Source organism: Labrus mixtus, chromosome 1 (assembly GCF_963584025.1).
Source record: "Labrus mixtus chromosome 1, fLabMix1.1, whole genome shotgun sequence".
NCBI lineage: Eukaryota > Metazoa > Chordata > Actinopteri > Labriformes > Labridae > Labrus > Labrus mixtus.
In genome coordinates this window covers 31,306,161-31,322,185 of record NC_083612.1, presented here as the reverse complement: position 1 = coordinate 31,322,185, position 16,025 = coordinate 31,306,161, and the positions used below count along the sequence as shown (strand labels likewise).

At 40.7% G+C, this 16,025-nt stretch overlaps 1 protein-coding gene across 1 annotated transcript in view; it reads left to right on the top strand.

Annotated features, from left to right (window-relative positions):
- The window catches only part of trpm7 (transient receptor potential cation channel, subfamily M, member 7), a 42,581-nt gene extending 28,533 nt beyond the window's left edge, over positions 1 to 14,048 (top strand). The window contains exons 20-36 of the mRNA XM_061041940.1: positions 771 to 899; positions 1,009 to 1,260; positions 2,454 to 2,628; positions 5,041 to 5,173; positions 5,269 to 5,447; positions 5,655 to 5,787; positions 6,292 to 7,094; positions 8,174 to 8,262; positions 9,361 to 9,457; positions 9,618 to 9,694; positions 9,822 to 9,859; positions 10,194 to 10,222; positions 11,487 to 11,540; positions 12,178 to 12,222; positions 12,440 to 12,505; positions 13,561 to 13,736; positions 13,910 to 14,048. Coding sequence (XP_060897923.1) covers positions 771 to 899; positions 1,009 to 1,260; positions 2,454 to 2,628; positions 5,041 to 5,173; positions 5,269 to 5,447; positions 5,655 to 5,787; positions 6,292 to 7,094; positions 8,174 to 8,262; positions 9,361 to 9,457; positions 9,618 to 9,694; positions 9,822 to 9,859; positions 10,194 to 10,222; positions 11,487 to 11,540; positions 12,178 to 12,222; positions 12,440 to 12,505; positions 13,561 to 13,676 — 2,415 coding nt within the window. The 3' untranslated portion in view covers positions 13,677 to 13,736; positions 13,910 to 14,048. The remainder of the gene's footprint in view (positions 1 to 770; positions 900 to 1,008; positions 1,261 to 2,453; positions 2,629 to 5,040; positions 5,174 to 5,268; positions 5,448 to 5,654; positions 5,788 to 6,291; positions 7,095 to 8,173; positions 8,263 to 9,360; positions 9,458 to 9,617; positions 9,695 to 9,821; positions 9,860 to 10,193; positions 10,223 to 11,486; positions 11,541 to 12,177; positions 12,223 to 12,439; positions 12,506 to 13,560; positions 13,737 to 13,909) is intronic.
- The last annotated feature ends 1,977 nt before the right edge of the window (positions 14,049 to 16,025 follow it).

Sequence of the window (16,025 nt, the reverse complement as noted above, 5' to 3'; positions counted from 1 at the left end):
CAGAGTGGATTATGAGCCACAGACATGTTTTATTTATTTAAAAAAAAACTTGTTGAAAAGGAGAATAATATGTGTCCTTTAAATATGAACATAAAATTTGAAATTGTGAATGAAAAGGAGCAGAAAGAAGAATCATCTAATATGATCTGCCCCTATTTCACAAGACATTAGTTTACAAAGCACATATATACAAACAAGAAGATATTGAAATAAAAAAGCTGCAGGCCAACAGAGGCAGCCACATCCCCATAGCAGTTCAAAAGTTACAATTCATCTCATCCAAAAATAAAGAATGTCACAACAACACAAAACAGACATGCTGCCTTTAATTATTTAATTCATGTAACAACAAAACTATTGTTTTAACTTTGAATGACATGTTACTGAGGCAAATACATTTCCATTACTCATATCTGAGAGTAAACTATGTACCTAACTTTGAATTTCAGTTGAGATGGAGAGGATGAGTTTTTTTTACACACTGGGCTCACCACCAGCTGAGCTCAGAGACCTCAGTCCTGATGGTCCACTACGAGCTTCTGACATGAAGCTCCCTTGCAGGGTTCAGCCCCTTTTTAAAGGGCCTCAACTGACTTCATCTCAAAATAGAGCGAGCCCCTCTCTGGGACTCTCTGGATTTAGAGTCTTGTTTTCAACACAGTTATCGTCCTTGTCCAACATTTCTTCTGTTCAGTCCATTATGTTTATTGACCACATTGTTCTATAACATTTTTAAGAGTTGTTCATGAGTTCTTGTGTTTCATTCTCAGCTCTTCTACTTGGGTTTCCTGATGTTCTACTCGTACGTGGTCCTGGTGAAAATGCCTGAATGGCCGTCTCCTCAAGAGTGGGTGGTCATCCTCTACATATTCACCTCTGCCATTGAGAAAATAAGAGAGGTGTGTGAAATAAAAAGGGGTCAAAATACTTTAGATGTATTTTGTTAAACAACTGATCTGCTCAACATCATTCCATGCTCTTCTTTTCTCTGTTTTTTTTTCTTTTAAGATGTTCATGTCTGAGGCAGGCAAAATAAGCCAGAAGATAAAGGTGTGGTTCAGTGACTACTTTAATGTGTCAGACTTTCTGGCCATTGTGACCTTCTTTATCGGCTTTGGCCTGAGGTTGGGTGGAGAAGACACCTTTGTCCCAGGAAGGACGGTCTATTGCCTCAATATAATCTTCTGGTACGTGCGACTCCTGGATATCCTGGCTGTCAACCAGCAAGCTGGACCGTACGTCATGATGATTGCTAAAATGGTGAGTCATACCACCGCATGATGTAAATCCATCAGAAGTTTACCATTCTCCAATTTCTCTGAAATTGCTCTGAACTTTAACTATTTCAACTTGCACTCTTTTTTTGAGTGCATCAGAAAACAAATGTCAGTGATGAAAGTAACTGTTTTCATTTACTGTACGATCAAAACAGGTAAGTAAAAAACATGAATATTATTTCATAATTTAAAACTACACAGCTTCTTAGAACACAAAATCAATAGTATTAAGTGGAGCAAAAGTTTGATATTGATTATCGTATTGCAGAATTTAGATGGCTGGTTGTGTTTTTTTTATTTTTTATCCCTGTTTTTGTATGTCAAAAACTATGAGAGCCAAACTACTTAATTTAATGTTTATGTTTAAATTCATTACTTCAAATATTCACAACAGCATTTGTCATCAACATGATGTCATCAGGTAATGTGGCTCAGTGGTAGAGTAGTCGTAGTTGGTCGTCCCTCAACTGGAAGGTCACCAGCTCCTGCATCCACATGTTGGTGTGTCCTTGGGCAAGACACTTAACCCAAAATTGCTCCCTCTGCTGGATTAGTTAATACTGATGGACACAATGTGTGGTGTGAATGGGTACAGTAGGTGTGACATGTGGTGTTAAAGTGCTTTTAGTAGTCAGAAAACTAGAAAAGGGCTACACAAGCTCAAGTCCATCATTTCATGTTCAGCCATCAGTGTCCTAGTTTAACAAAGTATTTTTACCTTTAATTGTTAGCCCCCCTCAAGAATGACATGAAATCATGTCAGCTACACAATACTTTAACTTTGTCTTTGAAATGAACTGAAGTCAATGTTTTTGGCTTTTTTCCTTATTGGACAACTCAGGTTAGCAGTTTCTCTTGTTTTTATACTAAACTCTAGCTCTAGATTTAGTTTACAAATATTATGATGTTCTGTTCTAATCCTCAGCAAATAAGTGAATATCATATAATATTTAATTCTCCTACCACAGTCAAGTTTAAATGTTGTACACCATCGTAGATGTGGTTGTCATAAACCCTTATCAACATAGCCTTAGTGCCTGGGTGTTTCAGTACATATTCATGTTTTAAAAATGACTCCAACAGGAAACAGACATTATTTTAATCAGACAAATGTAATGAGATAATGTGGATTTTTGTTTGTTCCATCAGAGATACAAATTGTGACATCTCTTTCAGGTGGCCAACATGTTTTATATTGTGGTTATAATGGCTATAGTCCTCCTGAGCTATGGCGTGCCCAGGAAAGCCATTTTGTACCCAAAAGAGGAGCCCAGCTGGACGCTGGCAAAAGATGTGGTCTTCCAGCCGTACTGGATGATGTACGGGGAAGTGTATGCTTATGAAATCGATGGTAAGCCAGATGAGGATGGTAGGGGAGATTACGAGGGTAAGAACGATTTTATTCAAAGCTTCTCACCAAAGCATGATGGCTGATTGTCACTCAAACAATCACTGAAAATCAAACCCACGACGGCCTAATCATTGGTTCCCCTCACCAGCCTCCTTCACACAACATGGTTCACAAAGAGAAGCAGTCAATGCAGGTTTCTCTGGGGAGGGCAGGACCTTTTGTTTCACCGCAGCATCAACTGCCTCGACTCAGATCAATATGGTCTCGATAAAGTGATGGTTGCTTGAATCGGACGCATTTGAAGCTCTGGTGGAACTAAGCGCCTGGTTGGGCCCCATTACCTGAGTTGGCTTTGAAAGGTTGCACACACCGTTGAAATTTATCACATGGTTTATCACTTCATCATACAGTTTAGAAAGAGAAAAAAGGAGATAAGGTAAATGTCTATGAATTGCAAGTATTTTTTTTAGAGGTGAAAAAAAGAGTTAAAATGTATGACAGTGTTACCAACAGTTGTAGCCAAAGTGCAGTGGAGCTGTTTTTTCATATATTACATGCATTAAAAAAAGAAAAACAGTGTATACATTAAAACAGTTTCAGGGCTGTGGTGGTGTCTTTTTTTTTTCCAGATATGTTGAAACGCAATGCACCAATCTTAAACTGGTTTTGAATATTGTCCTTGTACTGACTCAAGTAGCTAGCTCAGGGATCCTCAGCCGTTTTCACACATGCACAAAATTTCTTGAAAATTGTATGCAGCCTGCCCCTTCAATCTTCCTGAGTTGCTCTTTCACAAATGTCCCTCCCAGCGGACGAGAAACAGAGTCCAAAGCTATGATGACAGTATCTTCCTTTATATTAGTTATGAGGACATTTGGGTGGATTCACAGTATGAATGAAAAAGCAGAGAAGAACATACTGGTGAGCAGAAAAATAGTGAAGCAGTTTTCATTATATTCTTCAAAATGACCTGCTGCGTTCACTCTGGCTCACCCTTGGTCTTCATGTGGAGAATTTTACCAGGTGGATGGCAGGAGAGTTGCAGAATTAAGTCTGGGCAAAAACATGGTGTGTTTGTATTCACACATGCAACTCACACTCGAAATTTCTGGACCTTTTCAGGAGTTTTGTGCTCGTGTGAAAGGGGCTGATGTAGTGGTGGGCGATATAACGATCTTAGATCGTGAAGGATTTTAACTTGCTGACGAGCTGCCAAAGCAGAGAGATCGTAGAACCGGGCTAATGTGTTTATTCTATCATGCTGCAGTTTATGCTGCGACACAGACGCGTCTCCCCCCCCTCCTTTTTTGCTCCGCAGCGGTGAAAATGAAACTTAAAAGTAAAGTCCGCAAAAACAACTCCATCTCAGTTATATGCAACTGTTCTGATATTTTTCCTCTACCGACTCAGATAGCGACATAAGAAACCGTTTAACGAGCCGAAGAGACGTTAACAGTCTGCAGAGAGACAGACAGAGCGGAGCTCAGACAGTCAGTGATGAGAGATATAACCCTGGTGTTTAAAATGTTGCTGTCTGTGTTTTCTGCTCTCTCTCAGTTTTTAAAAGTTACTTATCAAGCCTCTCCACCCGAAGCTCACCTGTTGTGATAACTGAATTTATAGGGATTAGGCTAAACAATGTTACACTTTCAGTGTGCAGCAGACAGGTGAGAGTGAGTAACCATGGTGACTGTCTGTCTGTCAATCAACGGTGTCCCGCCCCCTCTATGAATTAAACTCTTCTGTCAGTAAAACTTACTTTGATCATGTGTCACAGAATGAACACATTCTGTATTATGTTTGATTATAAATAAACTAAACTAAATGATGTCATAAAAAACAACAAAGGCTGCAGAGCCTGTATGAAGCTCCAGCTGTAGGGACTCTGCAGGACTATAATAGCACAGAAACACAAGAACTTGAAGTCTACATGTTTTTAAATGAATGCATCACTGCGTGAAAATGTTCCTGATGAACATAAAAAGAGGACACATAACTAAATCATCATTTCAAAGTGGTGAGGAAAACCTTCAAATTGTTCATAAATATTGATCAAATTGAGGGAAAGACATTTCTATTGCTAAAGATGTTCTGGGTGAGAGACCTCCACACCTCCTACAAAGATGTTTTTCAAATAGATTAAACTTGTCAGTGCAGTTTTTGTGCATTTAAAAACATTATACAGGGAAATAAGTTTGGTTGAACTGGTCAGTAACTTACAAATCTGAAGATTCTAAAGAACAGTATGAAAAATATCGTGATAAAATCGTGATCGTGATTTTGCCAAAAAAAATCATGATATGATATTTTTCCCATATCGCCCACCTCTAGGCTGATGTTCATTAAATTGAGGCAGCTCAAGTATGTTGATGTTTTTATGTTCATGTCCTTAAAGTCTCCTCCTCTTCACAGTTTGTGCCAATAACAGTGACCCGTCAGTGAAGAGCCTGTGTGCAGCCGGAGTGTGGCTGACTCCTCTCCTACAAGCAGTCTACCTCTTTGTACAGTATATACTCATGGTCAACCTCCTCATCGCATTCTTTAAGTAAGGGAATACTGTGTTTCCAAAATAACATTATTCGTTCTTTTTTTATCCACATCGTCACCCTCAACGCTATTTCTCCTCTCTCTATTTTCCAGTAATGTGTATATGCAAGTCAAGTCCATTTCTAATCTGGTTTGGAAGTACCAGCGCTACCACTTCATTATGGCCTACCACGAGAAGCCTGTCCTCCCGCCCCCATTCATCCTCCTCTGTCATATCTACTCCCTCTTCTGTATGTGTAGAAAGAGGAAGAAGGAGCATACATACGGACCAAGTATGATCACACTGCTGCCATTGTCCAGCACAAACCTTATGTGCTCCACATAATAACTTCAAAGGGAAATGATGGAAGGAAACAAGTTGGCATTGATATTTATTGTAAAAGAGCAAAGAATAGGAAGGAGATTTGTTTTAACAAATAAGAAACATGAGATGAAGTGTTTCTGAAACGGTAACACCTGTCTTCTCTGTTTTCTCTCAGAGCTGTTTCTCACAGAGGAAGACCAAAAGAAGCTTCATGATTTTGAGGAGCAGTGTGTGGAGACGTACTTTCATGAAAAGGATGATCAGTTTCACTCGGGGAGTGAGGAGCGCATTCGTCTTACGTCAGAAAGGTGAAACAATGTCTTTACCTTTTTCAAAGTTAGAATTTAGAGGGCTGAAGTAGGTGACAACAATTTTTACAATCAGGGTTACTCCCCCAAATGAGTGTGGGTATAATAACCGTCTGACAAAACCACTGTGATGTCAAATTTGAAAGTACCGTTTCATTTAGAATTTTCTGCATTTATTTTTCAAACTACTCCCCCTTGTCTTCCTTATAATTGTCGGCACATTCGTGCTTATGTTGGCTCCTTTCTGCCACCTGTTGATGTAAATGTATGAAACTATTGGCTGGACTTCGTCTGGCATCATCAGTATGTGCTTGCCTATAAGCGTGTACAAGACTAACAACACTGCAGTTCTACGAAAGGTTTACAAAATTGTAAATGTTGATAGATATTTGGTAAAGTTGCTTACAAAGCATATTAGTGAGATAACTTACTGAACACACACTCATGTAAACATTACCAGTGGAAAACACACGCTGACCTACAAATAATGTTTGTGTCTTTCAGGGTTGAGACGATGTGTTTACAGTTGAAGGAGGTCGGGAACAAGGTCAACTTTATAAAACGCTCTTTGCACACGCTGGACTCGCAGATCGGCCATCTGCAGGACCTCTCAGCTCTGACTGTAGACACTCTAAAGACCCTCACTGCTCAGAGGGCGTCGGAGGCCAGCAAGGTCCACAATCAGATCACACGGGAGCTCAGCCTCTCTAAGAACATGGTCCCCAGCATCGCCCCTGTGGCCACAGAAACTGGTCCCCACTCTAAATCGTCCATGATGTGCAAACGCAGTGTGGGCGCCTTCTTCGTCTCCTCTTTTCCCCAGGCTGGAGCCAACCTCGCAGACTCTCTGTTTGGGTTTGGTGTCGGGGGAGGGGCTGGGACGGACAGTAGCCGGAGAGTTGGGCCCAGCCCTGGAGCAGGACTGGGGCTGGACTCCAACCTGACCCCAGCTTTGAGTCCAGAGAGGAGGGGGTTGTTTGGGCTTGGGCACCTTGCTTTAGAGGCTGGCTCCTCAGGCAGTGCCAGCTCCAGTGCCTTTGTCCAAAGTGCTGTGGCCATTTCCCCTACGGAGCTGCGTTTCCGAGGCCACTCTCTCACCCAGAGTAAGCTGACCCGTCCACTAGAGCCGGGCTTTTCCGACTCGCCATCCAGCCTGCCCAACGTGCCCTCCCCCGTCGCTCAGTTCCACATCAGCAGCACCCCTTCCCAGCCAAGTGGCTCCAGCCACCCGGAACTCGCCCTAGCTGGGCATTACCAGCAGCCCCTCCAGCCTGACAGCACCACAGTAGAGTTTGGGGCATTTGTAGGTGAGTATGAGATAGAGGGGGGATCTGGGGTTGATGAGAGGATAAAAGAGGTGGATGAAACCTGTGTGTGTGTTTATCCAACTGTGGTCATTGTGTCTAAGACTTCTGGCTCTGCTCAGCCTGCCTGCTTGCCTGCTTGCACTGCTAAGCCTGAGAACACAGGGGGGTTAGGGAGGGGGGAGATTAGGAGGGAGGTGAGTCAGGGCTTCGTGAACGAGGCGTTCCTCGATGATGACGGCAGCTCAGGCTCTCTGAGGAGACAGACAACAGACAGTGAAGTCCCGCAGGCTCCTGAAGCCGTGTCATCAACAGCTGACACCGGAGAAAATAGATGCCTGCCTGCTTTTGCTCGTTACCCTGTCGCGGCATCCAGGAGACCCCACAGACGAAGAAACCGGGGATGGAGTAAATCTGAACCACCTTCCCCTCAGGCATCATGCTATGATGGTCATAGAGGGTCGGAAGGCCATGTTGAGATGGAGAACACTTCAAGAGAGCCAAACACAACACAAGGTTTGAGTCTGAGTTTCAGTGGGGCGCTGTGTGTGCCGGGTGCTGGGGTTTGTCCTCTCCGGATCAGGATCTATGTTGACTTGCTGGTGCCTTTTCCTTTCCTTTTGTCTGTGCATCTGACTGGACCTCTTGTCCCAACAGTTCAATCACATTTATTTATAAAGCACAGCAGTTCTTTCTTTGTTCCTGGGAGGTTCTGAGGTTCTTATGTATGATGTGAACGCTGCATGAATGATTGACTTGACTTTTAGATTGAGTTTGGCAGGTGGAGGTGAGAGGAGCAGTTTTTCATAAAAATCACGTTTTATTTTATTGTCGTGTTCATTGTTGTGTCACAAGATTGGGCAATGTTTTCTGAATGCTACACAATGACTTCACAATTAGGAGTAGTAAACAAATCACTTTCAATTAAATTTTTGGATTGTCCTGGTGGAATTTTATCATGTGAATCATCAGGAAAAAAAAAAAAACAATATTGTGATTAATTTATTTTGATAATCTGACAAACTGAACAGTAAGGCGGTTTATGATTCCCTAATGAAGAATGACAATGGTCATGTTTTCAGGACATAAAGACAGTATGGACCTCCAGACTTCACAACCCAAAGCCACCTCCAGCAGACGGCAAAGCCCGGCAACACAGACCAGATCTCAGGTGTGTGTCTTTAATTTTCTCTGACTCCATCAAAGCTTTTGTTTGATGACCAGTCAAACAATTACATTACATCTAGTAGATATTGAATTGCACTTTGTTGCCCCACACTGTTCACCATGAGTCTGGTTCTGCTAGAGCTTTCTGCCCGTTAAAAAAACAAAACGTAATTTTTCTACCAAGGGCTTGCTCATGGTGGATTAATGTTGGGCCTCTTCTAAAAATAGAAAAAGTATGGTATACACCTTTTTAATGAAGTGTCTAAAAATGTATTGATTGAATTTCTGATCTCTCCTTGGTAAGGAAACACTTTTAATGTTAACTGTTATTTGCCAGTTAAAGTCAAGATGTGTTACATCTGAATGAACCCGGGTGTGTTGGCAAAATTGATTCTTTGTGCGAAATGATATCCCACACGTAGACTATACCTGAGCAGATGAGTCATTCGATCAGTAACTAATGGTAAATTAGTTGGAGAAAAAAGCCCAAAACCTTTTAAATAAACCCTAATTTTATTATAAAGCCAAACCTTATATAAATAAAGTAGTAGCTCCCCCCCTCAAATTAGTGTTCTCCTTCATGTTTCTGCACCTCAGCAGCTGTTTATCTTTCAAATTAGTGTTTGACTTCAGGGGGTGTTTGCATGGATTTCCATAGTCATGAGCACATTTCTCTTAGTATTGCAACACCACATTAATGCAGCAACAGTGAGTTTGTCTCCTCAGCATCAGCAAGTTACAGCAAGTTGTAAATTAATGGGGGGGAATTCAGTTTTCCTTGTTTTAACATTGTGACATCCATCACTGATTGGTTAGTGTGACGGATCAGTTTACCACCTGTTGATCTAAATCATTTTCTTATGCATCTCCTGTTGTGTTTCACACAGCTACTAATGACATTAGGTTGTCAATTGAATGCGGCAGGAAACTCTAAATTATGAGGTTGTAATGTACGTCTGGTGCCGATACAATCTTGACAAAAGCAGCCAAACATAAGCATGTAGCCCTTTCAGATAAACTTTTTTTTTAAAGTCACCATCCTTCAGTGTTTCAGGAAAATGATAACCTTCTTCCTTTTTCTGTCTTTTTTTTGTTACAACAGCATCAGTCTGAAGCTCACGGTCACATCAGAGCAGTCAACTCTTATGCTGGCTTCACTGAGTTCGACAGAAACCCAGCTTTGCTCCATCCTGACTCCAGTAAGCTCACACATATCACAAATAACACTAAGAAATGATCCTAGAAAAATGTATTATTTATTTGAATCCATTGCAGGCTTAGCTGCAGAATCATCTGCAGACAGTGTTTTTTTTTTCATGTCTCAGTTATGGGTGGTAATTATTCGCTGTGTTTCTGCAGCTCTGACGAAGAAGGACAGAAGCAGAGTGTCCGCTGAAGACATCCTCATACATGAAGACCCCAGAGCTGCAGTGCTGGTGAGAGATGTTTCTATATCTGTACTTTCATGCCAGCAAAGTGAAATGAAAACACAGTTCTTTCATTTTAACCATAGGTGCCTTTGTTAATTCTGCATTTTGTCACCACTTCTCATTTCTCCACTAGGAAAGAGTTCAGGTCAAATCAGCCCAAGCCAGCAGCCTGTAAGTCCTTATCTCCCACTTGCCAATTAGATATACACTCACCACTCTCTCTCACACACACACACACACATGCACAGACGGACACACAACCACTTACATTTAAAAAAAAAAGAAAAAAAAAAGTAGTTGGACCCGTTTGTCTGATTTCAGTAAATGTATGAGCCTTCTTTGTTTCTCACTTTAGACCAGCACACATCTGCCCGCTCTTATTCACACAAACACTTTTACATGTAGAACAAAAGCTCCCGTGTAGATCCATGAACTGATTGCCTTTTATCTGTTTTGTTAAAACTATTGTCCTCCTTTGCTCTCTCTCTCTCTCGCTCTCTGTCAGACGCCCTCCTGGTGAAGACACACTGACCGGTGAGATGTGAAATATTACCTGCTTGCTTGAAATCAGTTGGACTTGTTTGGTCTGGATCAGCTGGTCCAGCAGCAGCGTTATCAAAGAGACATTTGACCTTTCTCTTATCTGTGCATCAAAGTAATGCCTGCTTGTGTGTGATACCATCAACACTGTGACATCATGCTCCTTTAGCTCAGTGGATAGAGAAGAAAAGTCCTCATCACATCAGCCAAAGGCTTCACTCAGACCCCCTGATGTATCATCCCCACACTCTCTACCAATGTCTCCTTACCTCCTCTGTCCTATTGAAAAAAGACAAGAAAGCAAAACTGCTTTGAAAAAGCATAAGAGAGACTCATAATCCTTGGGAAACAGAAAAGGGAACATTGCAGAGGTTTTATCAAGTTACTCAGCGAGCATCTTCTGTTTAAAAGACGTTTAAAAGACATCTGTAGCCTCTGTTGAAAATACTTTTCATCGACTTTTTGAAGATGTTTTAAAGGTCTTCATGTCTAGACTTGATTTCAGATGGCACATTGTAACAGATCTCATATTTGTAGAGTCTGAAATGGTTGTAAAAGTGAGCAGTGCATCAGTAACCCATGAAAAGAAACCTTAAAAGCAAAAGCTGAACAGGGTTTAACAAATCCACTGCTCTCATTCTTTGCCACCGGATTCTCTTTCAACTACTTCCTCTGTCAGGTATCAATCAACTACATCAGCACCAAGGGGGACCTCCCTCTTAGAGCTGGACAACCTAAATACCTGCACATGCAAAGTCTTAGTTTAAAGACCCTCAGTTTAAAACTGCTCCCTTTATGATGAACATCACACAGCACAGAAATGGCCAAATACATGAATTTGTATGAAAAATTAAATGCGTTGAAATTACGTCTTTGCGTTGTAGAAATTTCACAAAATAAGTGACTTCAGAGAGTTACAGCTACAATCATCATTTTCATTACCATCGACGCTGAAATGAACAAATGATCATAAATATTAAACAAAATCGATTTCTTTTGGATAGACTGGCCTGATTTCGATCTGTTTTCACTGAATTTGAACAGTGAAATCCTGCTGAGTGCTAACTGGGTAATGTTCATTCAAAAAGATTGAATGAATTAAAAGCCAGTGATTGCAGGTACCCAACAAGTCATTCTCTAAATCTGTGTTTATGGTCAAGTAGAAAAGAGGACCAGAAGGGACTCTGCTGTACAATATGTCTCGTGTCATGTTTCAAGATGAAAGCCTCACCCTCCTGTTCTTCTTCTGTGGTTTCAGCTGCAGTTTCTCTGTACACACCACGAAACACCCAGCTCGGGGCCAGAAAGGACTGTGAGTAACTCACACTCTCATCAAACAGCACAACAGACTCTGATATGGAGGGTTTTATTTCTTGATTTGAAGCCTGGTTCAAAACAGTGAGAGACTGCATATCAAGTATCTCTGTGGCTTAAATAATATATTAAACTTCTGCTAAAAGGTGCAAAGGAAGATAATTCAGTCTGTAGTAAAACAATGAAAAGCAGAAAATCCTCATTTGGTTTTGCTTCGAGGATGTCCTAATAGCTGTGGACAGATTTCTCTCTCTCTTCCTTTGCACCTTTTAGCAGATTAAAACAAGTTTAATATATTATTTAAGCCACTGAGAAACTTGATATGCAGTCTCTCACTGTTTTGAACCAGGCTTCAAATCAAGAAATAAAAAACAAAAGCTATGATTAAACAGTTCATCTGACTTCTGCCGTTTGTTTGTTGTTTATTGTTTTTACTTTAAAAGAGGAAAACTTGATGTCACAGTTTCTTTGGTTAATTTCTAATCTTCAGTAGTACAGAGACCTCTGCTGGTGGATGCTGGAACAACTCTGAGTCATTTTGTTAAATTAATGATGTTTTTAGATAATTATTATAATAATTAAATGACTTCAACTCAAACTGCAGAACAAAACAACCTTTCTTTTTTTCTCCTTAGCTATCGGCTCTCCGTTCAAGCCCATGGAGAGCTACCAGTACTCAGGTGAGACATGCAGAAGAAGTATTATTAAGTATAAAGGACCTATCATAGTCTACAGGATGAATGATTGTAAATGTAATCAGTGATGCTGTCTTTAAAGTGAAAATGGTGTCACTGATAGTACTCATTTCTGTTTTTCCCTCAGTAGTTCTGCTCTTGTTCTTCAGCTGTCTCAACCTGTTTGTGTATTAAATGTGAGTGTTTACTGTTCCCCCTTTAGCTGTGGAGCGCAACAACTTGATGAGGCTGTCTCAGAGTATCCCCTTCACGCCTGTGCCCCCTAGAGGTAAGCAAACGTGGATCACGGTGCATACTCAGACTTGTCAGGTCAGGTGACAACGGCCCCTGCACATTTCTGAGAAGAGACAACAGCAGGCGCCTGAGAATGAGAAAGTATGAAGAGATCAGGTTTCTGTGCTGCTGTTTTCCTCCCACACATGCAGGTGTTTGCTTGCATTCATTTCTGAGGTATTAGTGTGAAGGGAAGTGTTGGCTACTCAATTCAGTTGCATTTCTCTGCTGAGTGGAAGTACTGTTTTTTTATGAACTTTTTATTTCAGTTTCAGCAACCTATACAATCACTTTTTCAGCTGAATTTATAAGGTTCATAGATATTTCACAAAATATTACTAAATTACATTTACTTCACTCTAGCTTTAAGTGAAGTGCTTGGAATAAAGCCAATATTTGAATAAAAATAATAAAGAAAACAATTATAGAAAAGGATCAATATAAAAAGTAAAAGGAGGTAGGTAGGGTGAGTTGGATGTGTGTGCGTCTTGTAGCGGCATGAGTGTGTACATGCACACGGAGGTATGTTAGGCTGGAAGGGGACAGGATATATGTAGAGCGACTCAAATCACTTCACTGCATCCGTATGGAGATGGCAGGCTTCTGTCTTTTAATCAATGTTTTCTTTTGTTAGATTGAGGGCTTTTTATTCCATGTGGTGAATTCCACATACCTTCTTAATCCACACATTATTAAATATTATGTTATTATATATGTTGGGGATGTGAGGTTTTGTAACAATGGATTTTACTGACTAGTTTGTAAGTCTGTGTAAGTACAGTGTGTAGAAGTGAAATGATTAAACGCTTGTAGGTAATGCAGTCCAGCTTTCAAAGCAGGTATATAAAATATGTTGCCTCCTATCTTCATATTTTTACTGCTTCTGATACCAGAGTTGTAAATTAAAAACAGAAAAGCTTGAATCAAGGCTAATGCTCAACTCGCAGGTTCACACATCTCCATGACACACCTTGGAGAAAACTATGTCCCTGTGCCAGTTTCACAGCAGACAGAGGGTGGAAATGAGTTTGTTTCATATGTCACTGACAGATTGTAACCAGCAACTGCATCCTCCTCGGATCATATCAAAACTGGAGCTATGTTCAGAATGTCAGCCCTCACATTCCCTGAGTCTATCGAGTCATCTCAAAACTGACCAACAATAACCAAATGAAAGTCATTTAAGGAAGTTGAAAAGAAAGTCTACTGACAAATGTATGAATTAAGTAATTACTGCAACATAATTGATCATTAGAGAGGGTGCATATGAAGTTTGATAAAAATAAAGAGGATGAAATCTGTGAAGCATAATATTAAAGTGAGATGGAAACAGACAAGAGGTACACAAAGGTTAGTGTTTGTGTGTGTAATCCTCCCATGATGCTTTGTTGTTCGTCAGGGGAGCCGGTGACTGTGTACCGACTGGATGAGAGCTCCCCCAACACCATCAACAACAGCATGTCTTCCTGGGCCCAGCGCGGCCTCTGTGCCAAAATAGAGTTTCTCAGCAAGGAGGAGATGGGCGGAGGCCTCAGGCGGGCCCTCAAGGTGCTCTGTACCTGGTCAGAGTACGACATCCTGAAACCAGGACATCTGTATATAGTCAAATCCTTCCTTCCTGAGGTGGTCGAGACCTGGCAGAGCATCTACAAAGAGGACACTGTGCTGCACCTTTGTCTCAGGGTACACAGGACACACCCACACACACACACACACACACACACACACACACATGTTTTGACCTGTAGAGAAGGAACATTTAATTAGTAGGTTGGGGTTTTAAAGTATTTGAACTCCTTTCCCTGCAGCTGTTTGAAAGTAAGATGCTGATTATTTATCACCTGACTCTTTCATAGATGACAGAAGTAGTTCTTTCATTTCTCAAAATCCATTCTCTGTGCTTTGGACACATGTAGGTGATCTAATCTCAGACTAAAGAATCCATATTCACTGCAGCAAGTCACAGAATTGAACTACAATACAAGATGTTTTAGGTTTAACAACTCTCATTCCTACATCTAATGTCAATTCACCTTTATTTATAAAGTGTGCAAATCATGAAAATCATTTTATCTCAACACTTGACAAAAAGAGCATGTCAAGACTGAACTCCTTATTATAGTGTTTACAGATACCAGAGCCAACAACCTTTTTAGCAAGATAATCATGAGAAGGGAAAAGTTCATTTTAACAGTCAGAAAGCTCGAGTAGAACAAGACTCAAGCTGTTCGATTGATGTCTGTTTGTCCGTGTGTCACTGCAGGAAATCCAACAACAACGAGCTGCTCAGAAGCTGACATTTGCCTTCAACCAAATCAGGCCCAAGACGATTCCTTATTCACCGAGGTAAGAGCATAGAGAGGAGGGGAAGCGGAACACACACACACACACACACACACACACACACACACACACACACACACACACACACACACACACACACACACACACACACACACATATCTTATAACAGCTTTATTACATGTGTTGATAAGGGGTTTTATACCCTTTGTCTTATGATACACTGAAAAATATGAACACAACACTTTACTGAGCTTGCAGAAGGCCTTGCTGCTCTCAAAGGTCTTTCACAAACTTGTTCCTTTGCATGTCAGTAAACACTTATTCACTGCCAGGAGGATCCACCCACCTGACAGTTTTGGCAAACAACCTGCTTATTAAACTGGGTGATTGTTACACAGGTGTGTCACATTCCATTTTTATGGATTTCACTGTCAGTGCTCACAAACTTGTTAACAACATTTGTGGAGGAAATGATATTTGTGTGCATGGGGAAAAGTGACCATCTTTTTGTGTTGACAATGGAAAAAAAAGGGTTTTGTTTTTATTTTTCAGTCAGTGAGGATCCTATGTAGGTCACAGCTTTGCTTAGTTTAATCGTGGTTCTGCAAGGCCAGGGACATTTGCTTAGAGATAACCTCCACCCTGTAAACCAGCTGTGCAACAATTTACATACCAGCACCATCCGTCCCTCCAGTCAGCTGGATGAACTATTTTCTCTCTGGAGTTAAACTTGTGTAAGCGACGTGGGTGTATGTGAAGGAATAAATCAGTCTAAACACGTTCTGGGTCTTTCTCATAACTTTATACTCATAACCTAATAACAGGATATTAACATTACTGTAAACACTTTTTTTTATAATGTAACCAACATTATAGCAATCATTTAAGAACATAATAAAGTTACGTCTGCATAGAGAAAGAACATAATAAACATGTTTCTAACTTATTTGCATATCCCATTTTCACTCTTACACTTGTTTGATTCATTGGTTTCAGTTTTCAGTGCTATGCCAGCGGACTGCTAGCGTAGCACTGAAACATTTTAAATTAGATAGCACTCAATCACAACTAAAGTAATCTAATTTCTCAGGACACTTTGCATAAAGAGCAGACTTAGACATCACACTTTGTTATTTATAAAGACCCCAATACAATCCACCATAGGCCAGGCACTTGGCAACTGTGACAAGGAAAAACGTCCTGTTACAGAC